Here is an 11,748-nt window from a genome sequence, read left to right as displayed (position 1 = left end):
GGCAGGGGGTGTAGCTGGATGGTGGAGGTGCTGTGTGTTTGAGGGAAAGGCCTGGGGTGTAGCTGGGTGGTAGAGGTGCTATGTGTTTGAGGGAAAGGCAGGGGGTGTAGCTGGGTGGTGGAGGTGCTATGTGTTTGGGGGAAAGGCCTGGGGTGTAGCTGAGTGGTGGAGGTGCTATGTGTTTGAGGGAAAGGCAGGGGGTGTAGCTGGGTGGCGGAGGTGGTGTGTGTTTGAGGGAAAGGCCTGGGGTGTAGCTGGATGGTGGAGGGGCTATGTGTTTGGGGGAAAGGCCTGGGGTGTAGCTGGGTGGTGGAGGTGCTATGTGTTTGGGGGAAAGGCCTGGGGTGTAGCTGAGTGGTGGAGGTGCTATGTGTTTGGGGGAAAGGCCTGGGGTGTAGCTGGGTGGTGGAGGTGCTATGTGTTTGGGGGAAAGGCCTGGGGTGTAGCTGGGTGGTGGAGGTGCTATGTGTTTGAGGGAAAGGCAGGGGGTGTAGCTGAGTGGTGGAGGTGCTATGTGTTTGGGGGAAAGGCCTGGGGTGTAGCTGGGTGGTGGAGGTGCTATGTGTTTGGGGGAAAGGCCTGGGGTGTAGCTGGGTGGTGGAGGTGCTATGTGTTTGAGGGAAAGGCAGGGGGTGTAGCTGGGTGGCGGAGGTGGTGTGTGTTTGAGGGAAAGGCAGGGGGTGTAGCTGGGTGGTGGAGGTGGTGTGTGGCTGTGTGTTTGAGGGAAATGGGGTTGTTGGAGAGGGTTGCAAAGTGACTACTCTGCAACCAACAGTTTCTCTGCGCTGAGAAGTGACTTGAAAAGAACCATGCCAGCTCTCCTCATGTAGGCTCCACTGATGGAAGGGGTGCTGTTGAGCAGCCCTCTGCCTTGCCAGCTTGGAGTAGGTTGTACTGCTGACCCTTGTATCCAACTTCTACCTCAGTGTGTTCTAGAGCGCCTCTCCCCCTTCCTGGCCTTTCAAAGCAGCTTCCCAACAGAACACTGACCCATCCCAAATCAGCCTGTGGTGACAGTTCTCAGGCCTGTCTTGTTTTCACCTGTTCTACCCTCCCTAACCTCTTAAGGCTTCTCCCTGTAGTCACTGTGGGGGCCAGGGCCTACTCCAGGGTGTGTGTGTGTGGGGAGGGGGCAGCAGCCCTCCTGCCCTCACTCGAAGGCTCTAAGCCTAGACTCAGCTAGCACAGCCCTGGCTCAGGCCCTATGGTCCCATTCAAATTCTCCACCCCTCTAGCACTCTAGTCCAACAGTGATAGTAACGCATGAGGCCGCATCACCCCCAGAGACAGGTGAGGATCATTATCTCCACTGTACAGAGGGCAAGCTCAGGCCAAGGTTATAGCAAGCCAGTGAGAGAGCCAGGATGGAACCCAGGATCGTGCCCGTCCCACCAGACCATCCTGCCATGTTGGAGTGGGGGCTTTGTGTGTGTGTGCGTGTGTGTGCGTGTGTGTGCGTGTGTGTGTGTCAAGGGCTCACAACACTGTCGCTGGTGGGGAAACCCAACTCTTCTAGGCATGGCTCTGCTGCTGCCTTCGTGATGTGTGGCATGGCCCAGGGTGTCAGCTCAGCCCAAGCTGAGGCCACTCCGCTTCCTGCTTGGACACACTGCAGCCAGCAACTTGGGCCCTGGCCATGTGTCAAAGGGCTACATCCCATGTTTGCTGCAGCAGGAGGAGAGGCTGGGATAAATAGACTCGCAAGCCGGAGTTTCTCGCACAGAAAACTCTAGGAATAGTGGCAGAGGGAGGAACCCAAAAGCCATTAAATCCCAAACCTTGGCTCTCCCATTTGTGGCCAGGCGTAAGGGGTCTGCACTCCCCCACAGGCACAAAGGGGGAGAGACTCAGTTAGACAAAAGATTCCACTTGTTACTTCTACTCTTGGACTTTCAGGAGTAACATAATCTGGTAAAATCAGGGTCACAGCTGTCCTTGGGGTGCAGCGACCTAGAGCCCCACAGAAAAACACCAATTCGCTCCATCCCAGAACAAATGTTTAACCGGATGTACAGGGTCAATATTTGCTGAAAGGGAAAAATCTTCAAATAAGGGGTGGTGCTGAAGGTCATGCCTGTTGCTGCCTGGCAAGCGTGGGCTGGACAAGGGGCTTCATCCGCCCCATGCAGAGCCATCGGCTGGGTGGAGAGGGTGCCTGCACCAACAGAAATGCTTAGCAAAACGAGGTAAGGGGCAGAGGAACTGGGGGGAGGGAGGATTTGGCAATAAACTGGGGGGAACTGCTCCAGTGGGGGAGGGGGCCATGTGAAATTGCCCTAGTGGGTGGGAAGTGGAGAATTCAACAATGAGCTGAGGGCCAGGGGCCTCGGGGATTGGAGTTTGGGGTTGCATGTGGGGCCAGCTGTTGGATTTTTTTCTGATGGGGCGGGGGAAATGCCCTCCAGCTCTTCACATATGATTGGAGAAGGGCTGCAGCCCAGCTTTTCCAGGTTAAGCTAGGGACTGCCTGGCAAACTGACGCTGCCCCCCAGGAATTCAGTTCTGTTTTGGGGGTGGTGCTGGGTGTTTACCCGATCAAGGAGAAGGAGAACGACCCCCACTAGACCAGGGTGAGTGCTTGGGGCTGGAGCCGGGTCCCAGCGAGGTGCAGGCCAGTGCGAGTGGGCAGGGCCATGCCTGAGGCACTGGCTGGGAGCCTGGCCCCCCAAGTGACAGGAACAAGAGTGTAGCAGTGGGAGGGGCAGTGCTTGCCTGTAAGGGGACTATGTGAGTGGCGGGAAGGGGAGGGCTCTGTGGTGCAGGCCAGCTATTGAGGGGGCAACACTAGTGATCAGCTCCGACATTGCACTTCCCATCCACAACCCTCTACAGGCAGCACCTGCTGAATCCTTGCAGCTCCCTAAAAGGCAGGTCAGTATCACTGTCCCCCATGGAGGCACAGAGCAGCAGCAGAGCTGGGACTGTCTCTGACCGTCAGCCAGGGGCCTGTCCCTTATCCTCAGCTTTGTGTGCATGGGCGAGAGTGGAGAAGCTGGGCCTCCCCCTGGGTTGTGTGGGACAGATTTCATGTGGGAATCATTAGGAAACTGCAATTTGCTCTCCAGCCAAAAGAGGGTGAGAGGGATTAGAAATGCAAGTGTCCAGGGAGAATAAACTCCTGAGCACAGCTACAGCACTGCATCAGTGCTGGGGCCTGGTCAACTCTCTGGCTGCAGTGCCTTGGCGCTGGGCCTGGACTCCAGAGCTGCTTCAGGGACTGTTCTCTTCAGCATCATTCACCTTGCCGCTGCTGTCTCCCTGGGTTGGTTTCCCAGCAGTTTGTGTCTGTTCCTCCTGGATCCTGCTTTCCTTTCCTCTCCTCTGGGCTCATAATCCATTGCTGTTCTCATTGTAATAATGGGCAGGCACAGTACAGGCACCCTGGGGGCAGAGAGGACCCAGGGAGTAGCTTGTGAGTGTCACTGACAGCTTTTGTATTCCAGAAATACCGCGATGCTGCTCTGGGGTCTGCTGCTCTGCTTGTCCACTCTGCACGATAGCCCAGGGGTAAGCCACAGGCACAAAGCACTGCCTTCCTCCGTCCTGCAGGACATCTCCTCTGTCAGCACACTCTTCACCCGTCAGCCGGGGCAATGGCGGGAGCAGGGCAGGCAATGCCAAGCTGGATTAGAACAGGGCTGATCTCCAAATGGCTGGCACCAGATGCTTCTGAAGAAACCCCCAAACAGACCACAGTGGAATAACCTGGCCCCATGGGACGCTGCTTCAGCACCCGCTCAGTCAGTTGTTGGCTCCTGCCCTGACACACACAAGGGCTTATAGACCTCGGTTTCTTTATCCAGTCTGATGTGACTGTGGATGTGCTCATGATCCAGATAAATACCCCTGAGCTTCAATGGTATCTAGTGGCTGTGAGTACAGGAGTTTATCAGGAACTGTGATTTCATCCATTTGCCTTCTTGCTCTCATGAGAGCAGATCTAGAATTGCTCAATCTATCTTCTATCCCAGCCACTATTCTGCATCCCTCTCTCCTGTTCACTCTCTAAGCTAAACAGTCCCAATCTTTCCAGTCTCTCTCTAATCATTTCCATCACCCACCTCGGGACTTCCACTTCTGTTATATCCATTCTACAAAGAGGTTAGAACCATCTCTGCTTCAGTCAGCCAAGGGAACCACAGGGGCCGTGCTAGTCTCTGGCCCAGTCTGGAGGGACGTGGCAGGAAGTGAGCCAGAGGGGAGTGATTTCCTCATGCAAACCTAGAGGAAGCTATTTGGTATCCAGCTCTGGCCTCTTCCCTTTCCCCCAACTCTGACTCAGTTCATTTCCGTCCAGGTTCCTTTGGCACATGCCCTTGAGCTGGAGACTCCCCCCTCTGACGACGCTGCCCAGCAGGAGAGCCCTGCGGTAAGAAGCTACAGGCTCCCATGTGCGGAGGTTACTCCGGGGTATTTGTAAAGCTCACCTTGGTCTAGTCCTGCCAGTGCCACCTTCCAACACATGCCAAAAATATGGGGCTGTCCAACTTCCCTGTGTGCAGAGTCTGCCACACGCACTGCATCCCAAATATGGCCAGGCAGCCCAGCTCAACTGACTTTCAGTGACACCTCACTCCAACATGCCGGTTTGAAAATCCCAGCCTGAAGTGAGAGGCCAGCATATGGCATAGGTCAGTGGCTCTCAACCTTCCCAGATTTCTGTACCCCTTTCAGGAGGCTGGTTTGTCTTATGTACCCCCAGTTTCACCTCGTTTAAAAACTACCCATTTACAAAATCAGACATAAAAATACAAATGTGTCACAGCACTCTATTGCTGAAAAACTGCTGACTTTCTCATTTTTACCATATAATTATAAATCAACTGGAATATAACTATTGTACATACATTTCACTGTATAGTATATAGAGCAGATTATCTACAGGAAATTTCAGTTTGTACTGACTTCGCTAGTGCTTTTTATGTAGCCTCTTGTAAAACACGGGAACTATCAAGATGAGTTGATGTACCCTCTGGAAGACCTCTGCATACCCCAGGGGTATGCGTACTCCTGGTTGCAAATCACTGGTATAAGGGACAGAAACTGATGTGTAAAGAGACTGGCTGGTTAATTAATTATTCAGTCATAAAACTGATAAAGGAAATTATCAGCTGTGGACCAGGAAGAATAGAGGCTTGTGTCTGAAACTGTCTGTCTTGGCTCTTACACTGTGCCCATCCCTGTGTTACCTGAGTGCCACATGGATCTGTTCAAATACACACAAGGAAACCTCTCCCTCTCCCCTGCTATTCTGTAGGGAGGTTTTTTGTCATTTAGGTGGAGTTACTGAGGGCCAGCTAGGTCCAAGAAGTGACCAGCATTGTAGATGTTGAGGCTGTGACACCCACAGAGAATGCTGAAGAGATGGTGCAAGGCAGATCTGCAGTGCTAGAGGTGTGGAGAGGAGGAGAGTTTGGGGTTGAGGATGATGCTGGAGCCACAGACGGAAAAGGCAAAGGGAGGCCTGAACAAGAAGGGAGACAGAACTGGGGTGCAGGAGACTCCTTGTGCCAAGAGAAGGATGTTAGCCAGAGATATTTAACCGAAGGAAGCTGAGATTAAGCCATCTTTTCACTTAGGCAGGACAGATCAAGAGAGTAGGCAGGGAAGAGTGATTGAATGTCTTGGAAGACCCCGGCTTGGCCCGTTTTCTTTGGAATAAGGCACTTTCTATTTTCCAAGTTTGTGCTAATGTGAAATCCTGAATAACTACTTTCAACTTTCAGGGCCCTGCAGCGGAAAATGCCACCAGCATAGAGAACCCGGAGTGGGATCCCTCAGCACAACTGACCAGTCAGGTAACAGAGAGGAGGGGGACACTGGCCACAGCTGGGGCTGATCTGCTTCAGGCAGAGCAGCCCAGGCACAAGGGGTGATGCTGTCACTACCTCAGCATATTCTGTCCTGGGATGTACGGTGTCAACACACAGCGGCCACCTCGGCACTAATACTCCATAGTCAAAGAATACACACAAGTTTTGAGACGGGACTGGCTGCAACAGGTCCCTTATCCTCCTCCTCTTTACTGTAGGTCATCATCTGGTTGCTGTTATTGTCAAGGGACTTGGTCCCTCTGCTCTTCAATGCATCCCTAATAGTGCTCAGATGTCAGGACAGTGCCGATCTTTCAGATTGCTCATCAGTTCCCTCCGGGTAGCCTCCCTCTCACTGACTACCTGTAATGCTTCATCACAGAGCACGTAGCCTGTGCCAGCTAACTAGGCATGCTGCCTCCCTACCAGTGTGAACTGGACCCATTCGTCCCCTCCCTGTGACAAGCCACCTGCAGCCCCAGTAAGAGAGTGAGGAATGCAGCTCTCTTTCCCTGCTTTCTCTCAATGTAACTTCCTTCTGTTTCTTTGCAGCACTCTGAAGAGGCTGGAGCCTTAGAAGGAGATCCACAGTTAGTTCCCACCACCACTCTTCTGCCAGTAGTGGATCCGACCCTGCCAAATGCTGCAGAGTTGAATTCCACCTCTGACACCTGGGAAGACATCCATGGGCCTACACAGCCACTTCCTACCACGACCAGCGCCACAAGCCCCGGGGCTGGCCTCACAAGCTCACAGGGCCATCTTGTCACCGGGACAGTGGGAAATCACAAGCAGGTGCTGGAGGGGCAAGAAGTTGATTCCTCTGAAGAGGAGGGAGAAGGTCAAGAGAGAGGCTGTGACATGTCTCAGGAGCAGACACACAGGCTTGCAGAAGGTCTGATGAAATTCACCATCGATCTCCTGACAGAGGTCCAGATGGAGACCAGCAGACCCAATGTGATCCTGTCTCCCCTCAGCATCACCCTGGCATTGTCCCAGCTGGCACTAGGTAAATTACTAGGTTCAAACAGCACAAGCTTTCGCCCTCTATGATGTTCCCTCTAGGAGAAGCACCCAAGCCAATGTCCAAAGTGCAAACACTAAGCCGGGCACCCTCCCGCCCACGTTAATCCTCTGGCTTTATTCACTAAGGGGAATGAGGCTACCCTCACTTGAGGCTGGTCTCAGGTTCACTTGCTGGGACAGCATGGACCCAATCAGGAGGTGCTGTGGTAGTGCTGGTAATGCCTTACACTCAGACCACCAGAGACTCTCTGGGAAGACATCAGATGCCCAGCCACAGAGGGAGGTGGTCAGAGCACCTGCCCCTTAGTCCCTCGGATATTGACACAAATCTGACGTTGCTTTTAAGGAGCAGCAAACCAGACGGAGAAACGCCTGCTGGAGGCGCTGCACCTGGAATCAGTGCCCTGTCTCCACCACCTGCTGAGCAGCATTCGCAGGCAGCTCACAGGGTCCATGCTCAGTGTAGCTTCACGCATCTATCTGCAGAAAGGTGAGAGCCAGGAATGGGGAATTTCTACTGGGGTGTGGCTGCTGAAATAAAACTCTCTGTGACACACACACACAGACTGAAGAAGCTGTGCTGATAGAACAGTGACACCTGTTAGTTTCCTGAAGTACTCCCTGTGGGGATACCTGGTGAGCACATCTGGCTTCACACTGCACTGTCTGACACGCTGAGTGAGTTTCATCAAGGCCAGATGACTTCATGTCGAGTTCCTTCCTTGCAGGGTTTGAGGTTAAAGAGAAATTCTTGGAGAACTCGGAACGATTCTATGGGGCAAAGCCTGTGACCCTGTCTGGGAACAATGAAAATGACCTCATAGCCATAAACAAGTGGATAAAGGAGGCAACTGAAGGGCAGATATCCACTTTCCTGGATCAGCTCCCTGCGAGCACTGTGATGCTCCTACTCAATGCTGTCCACTTCCAAGGTGAGCTTCAGCGCACTCCACAGTCCCCCCTTTCCAGCCCTCCCCCCTGTGACTAGCTGGGGTTCCAGGTCCTTTCCCCAGGTGAAGTGGCTGCATGTACCCAGGTGGAATCTCCTTTCATTTCTTCCCCATTTTGCTAGATCCCTCTTCCTCCCCCTGCATGTATGCAGTTCCCCTTGTTTAGCCTTGTCTTCAAATCTCATTACAGAACAGCCTCCTGACTTCCTCACCTGTGCTACACGTTAACTGACCCAGGAGCCAGAACTAACCCACAGCGTCCCTGTCGCCTCGCTGGTCCTGATCCCTGGGAGGCAGTGCATCATCTTGCTCTTCTTAGCCAGGTCACACACACTTCATTAGGTGCCCAGCAAGGTGGTCTGAGGTTCTCCTGCTAAGTACTGGCCAGCTTACAGCCCAGCACAACCGTAGCTTAGTCTTCCTCTAATTCCCTGAGGACTGAGTACCTCTGTGCTGTCAGGGGCCTGGCCTGTACCCTTGCAGGAGCTCCTTGCCCTATCACTGATGCTGGCCTCCTTCCTCAATCCCTGCATTACTGGTCGCTCTGCAGCTGTCTCTCTTCTCCATCACTGATTTTACCCTGCACTTGCATTCTCTACTTCCTCCCCACAGCACCTCGGTCTTCTCCCTCATCACTGAGGCACAGAGAGGGGATGCCATTAGGCGTTGGCTCATTCCACTGCACCACACAGCCTCTCCTGAGGATAAAGACATCCTGCACTCACAATTCTTCCTGCTATGGCACTTCTTTCTCCCTGCTCCAGTCACCACTCACCTGTTTGCTGATGTGTTGTCAGGCACTTTCCTTTGTTTTTCATTCAGGTTTGGGTTTGATTAATTATAAATTTATGATTTTGGACAGGATTTTGGAGGCATAAGTTTGATCCCAGCCAGACTGGGCCAGATGTATTCCACCTTGACGACCAGTTCATAGTTCCAGTTGAGATGATGAAAGCTCAGAAATATTCCCTGAGCTGGTTTACTCTGGATCCCCTGGAAGTTCAGGTAAGAGTCTGTCTGGGGTGTTGCTGGGCAGCTACGGGAATATCCCTTTGTTACTGCAATGCCCCCACTGCATCCATGTTCTATGAGAAGAGATTGGTAATACCTGTTCACAGACGCAGGACACAGAAGTTCTTTTCAAACATCCTTTGCCTTCGTTCCCTGAAAAGCTGTAACATCTTTGCCTTCAAATTCATGGGATGATGGACTAGATGGGACCTAATGGACCTTTTGGATAAGTCTGCGAGAAATGAAGCAACATGGAGATGGAATTCTCCCATGGAAGATGGGAGGATCTCTTCAGAAGAGGGCCACTGCACTGTAAATGCAGTTCATGTTACAGGGGGGGCTTTGCCTTTTCTCGTATCTTTGGTCTCCACCTGTCTTGTGGATAAATACTGGATCTGAGCATTAGTACTATCTGTTCCAGTCTGACCTCTGTCTCCCTGGGATAGACAGCCACTCCACTCCCACCATGCTGCCCTGCTCCCCCTGGCTTTCTGAGCCCTCATTGTCTTTGCCTGGCTGTTTCCTGTTCCACCAGTTCTTCTGATTGGTTTGTTTCCAGGTAGCCAGGTTTCCCTTTAAGGGCAACATGAGTTTTGTGGCCATTGTCCCAAACCAGTTTAAGTGGAACGTCTCCCAGGTGCTGGCGAACCTCAGCCATGACAAGCTGCACAGCCGCTTCCCCAAGGAGAAGCCCACCATGGTAAAGATGCCCAAACTGCATGTAGATTACCAGCTTGAACTCAACCAAGTCCTCAGCCAACTAGGTAATGCCCAGGATGAGGTTTGCACGGCATGAATGGGTTGGGCTGATTGCAGTTATCTGTGCACTGAAGCTCAGAACTGATCTCCTTGCTCCAGACAACTTCAAAGACCTTGTAACTCTTTACTCTTCTCCCTGTCACTGCCCTTTGCTTTTTTTAGCACCAGCCTTTTCTCTGCCCACTCCCCAAAAATGTGGTCACTGTTGATCTGAGAGCCTTCTTCACTGCAGTTCCTGTAGCTGTCTCTCCCTATCTTCCCCTCCTTCAGCTTTCCATCTCACTTCCAAACTCAGCTGTGAGCACCTTTCCCCTGCCTGTGACCTCAATTTATTTTCCCTTGATGTTGGGATGTATGAACTGCTAAGACAACTGTGCTTCTCAGTGACAATACAGATGACAAAGCCCAGAACAAAGTGTGTGAGAACTAAGGACAAAACAGTCTTTGTTAAGAGGGTCTGGACCGGGTTATGAAATGGACTTCCAGATGAGATTAGGCAAAAGCAGAGTCTGAGTGTGTTTAGGAAATGCAGCAGAACCTTCCTCATGGACAAAGCATTTCCAGCATAGCAGGAATGACATTCACCACAAAGCCCCCGACCTACCCAAGCATCCTTAAAAAAACAAAATTTACAACCAACCAATAAACACCAAGCAGCAAACAAAATATACCCCACCAGAGCTTCCCACCCCTTAGGAAGAAATGCCAGAGACTCTATGAATTCCACTAGGGACATCACTGGGGAAGGTGCTCAGATACCATGCTTTGGGCAGCAGTATAACGCCCCAGGATAGATGTTCAGTCCATATGAAAGCTGTGTTTTGTTTGGCACTGGCAGCTAGCCATACAGGGAAGAACTGAGAAATCTGGCCAGAGTGCACTTTTCCTTACTCTGCCTGCCCATTCCCTAGCATGGGCTCTGGTATGGTGCGCTGTCCAGTCCCTGGTGGTGTGTACGGTATACAGCGATACAGACTGTTGCTTCCTTTAGTCTAAGCAGAGGTTCTCAAACTGGGGGCTAGGACCCCTGGGAGGGTTGCGAGCTGTCTGCTTCCACCCCAAACCCTGCTTTGTCTCCAGCATTTATAATAGTGTTAAATATATAAACAACCGTGTTTAATTTATAAGGGGGAGGGTGTCACACTCAGAGTCTTGCTATGTGAAAGGCGTCACCAGTACAAAAGTTGAGAACCACCGTTCTACAGGGATAGAATGAATGTCTGAGCCAATGGCATGCCATGGCACTAAACTAGTGAGTAGACAGGCTTCTGTTTGACCCCAATTTGATTTCTATTTAGGCCTCGGGGAGTTGTTTTCCACCCCAGACCTGCAGAAGATCACAGATGAGCCTCTCTTTGTATCCAGCATCCAGCACCAGTCCACCCTGGAGCTTGCAGAAGATGGCGTGGAAGCATCAGCTGCCACTAGTGTCATGATGTCTCGTTCACTCTCCACTTTCAGCCTCAACCAACCCTTTCTCTTCATCATCTTTGAGGAGACAACAGGCATCCCACTCTTTGTGGGCAGCATCCAGAACCCCAACCCCAGCGCTGCCCAACAGAAAAAAGAGCCACAGGACTCACCTACCCTGAAAAATGCCATCAAAAATAGTATCCCCAAATAAGGGAGGAGCAGTGCCTAGGAGTCCTGGGACTGCTGCCTGTGAGACCTCTGTAGCAGGGTCTCTCTCTCCTGGCTGGGCTTCCATCAGAAGCCCTTCTGCCCCATCCCAGTGGGTCCCCTCTGGCAGGGCTCTCCCTAGAGCCCCTCAGCACCACTCTCGAGCAGCAGTGCTGGCACCAAATTGTCTTGAATACTCATTAGCTTCTGACAATGTCTCTGTGCAATTGGACAAAGACAAGAGGTGTAAAAGCTGCTCTTCCCTCCGAGCCCCTTATGCACATTCCTTGGTCAGGACATTCACCAAACAGCAGGACTTGCTTGTCACTAGATAGGCAAATAGCAGCTCAATCAAACTGATTAGCAGCCAGTCGCCTTCCCTGGGATGCGAGTCTCAGCTACTATTTCTGATAAAGGTTCTGCCTAGAACATTCCTGCCCCTGTCCCCCGGGTACTGGGATTTGCTGGGTGTGTGCACAAGGGAGGGGGCTCATTTCTATCCCGTGCACCAGCCCTTCACCTGGGATGTGGGAGGCATCTTTTGTAAAGTGTTTTTTAGTAATTTTTAT

General features: G+C 52.0%; 1 protein-coding gene across 2 annotated transcripts; it reads left to right on the top strand.

Annotated features, from left to right (window-relative positions):
* Positions 1 to 2,055: 2,055 nt before the first annotated feature.
* On the top strand, positions 2,056 to 11,748 carry SERPINF2 (serpin family F member 2). 2 transcript variants are annotated; one of them, XM_039508318.1, is made up of 10 exons: positions 2,056 to 2,186; positions 3,444 to 3,507; positions 4,298 to 4,369; positions 5,727 to 5,798; positions 6,366 to 6,822; positions 7,186 to 7,329; positions 7,568 to 7,771; positions 8,652 to 8,794; positions 9,360 to 9,564; positions 10,858 to 11,748. In XM_039508318.1, exons 1-10 carry the CDS (start codon positions 2,071 to 2,073, stop codon positions 11,181 to 11,183), a joined length of 1,803 nt encoding a protein of 600 aa, XP_039364252.1. In that variant the 5' UTR covers positions 2,056 to 2,070; the 3' UTR covers positions 11,184 to 11,748. The 2 variants fall into 2 exon arrangements, with proteins under 2 accessions (XP_039364252.1, XP_039364253.1); XM_039508319.1 differs by having other exon boundaries at positions 2,123 to 2,186; positions 3,430 to 3,507.

The sequence above is a fragment of the Mauremys reevesii genome, linkage group 20 (genome assembly GCF_016161935.1).
Source record: "Mauremys reevesii isolate NIE-2019 linkage group 20, ASM1616193v1, whole genome shotgun sequence".
Lineage (NCBI taxonomy): Eukaryota > Metazoa > Chordata > Testudines > Geoemydidae > Mauremys > Mauremys reevesii.
Note: the sequence above shows the minus strand (reverse complement) of the source record. Positions and strands in the feature narration are given on the sequence as shown.

Coding starts and splice junctions, on each gene's coding strand:
- SERPINF2 (XM_039508318.1), top strand. CDS start 2,071: ATGCCTGTTGCTGCCTGGCAAGCGTGGGCTGGACAAGGGGCTTCATCC. Junction 7,772..8,651: donor CAATGCTGTCCACTTCCAAG/GTGAGCTTCAGC, acceptor GATTTTGGACAG/GATTTTGGAGGCATAAGTTT. Junction 9,565..10,857: donor CCAAGTCCTCAGCCAACTAG/GTAATGCCCAGG, acceptor ATTTCTATTTAG/GCCTCGGGGAGTTGTTTTCC.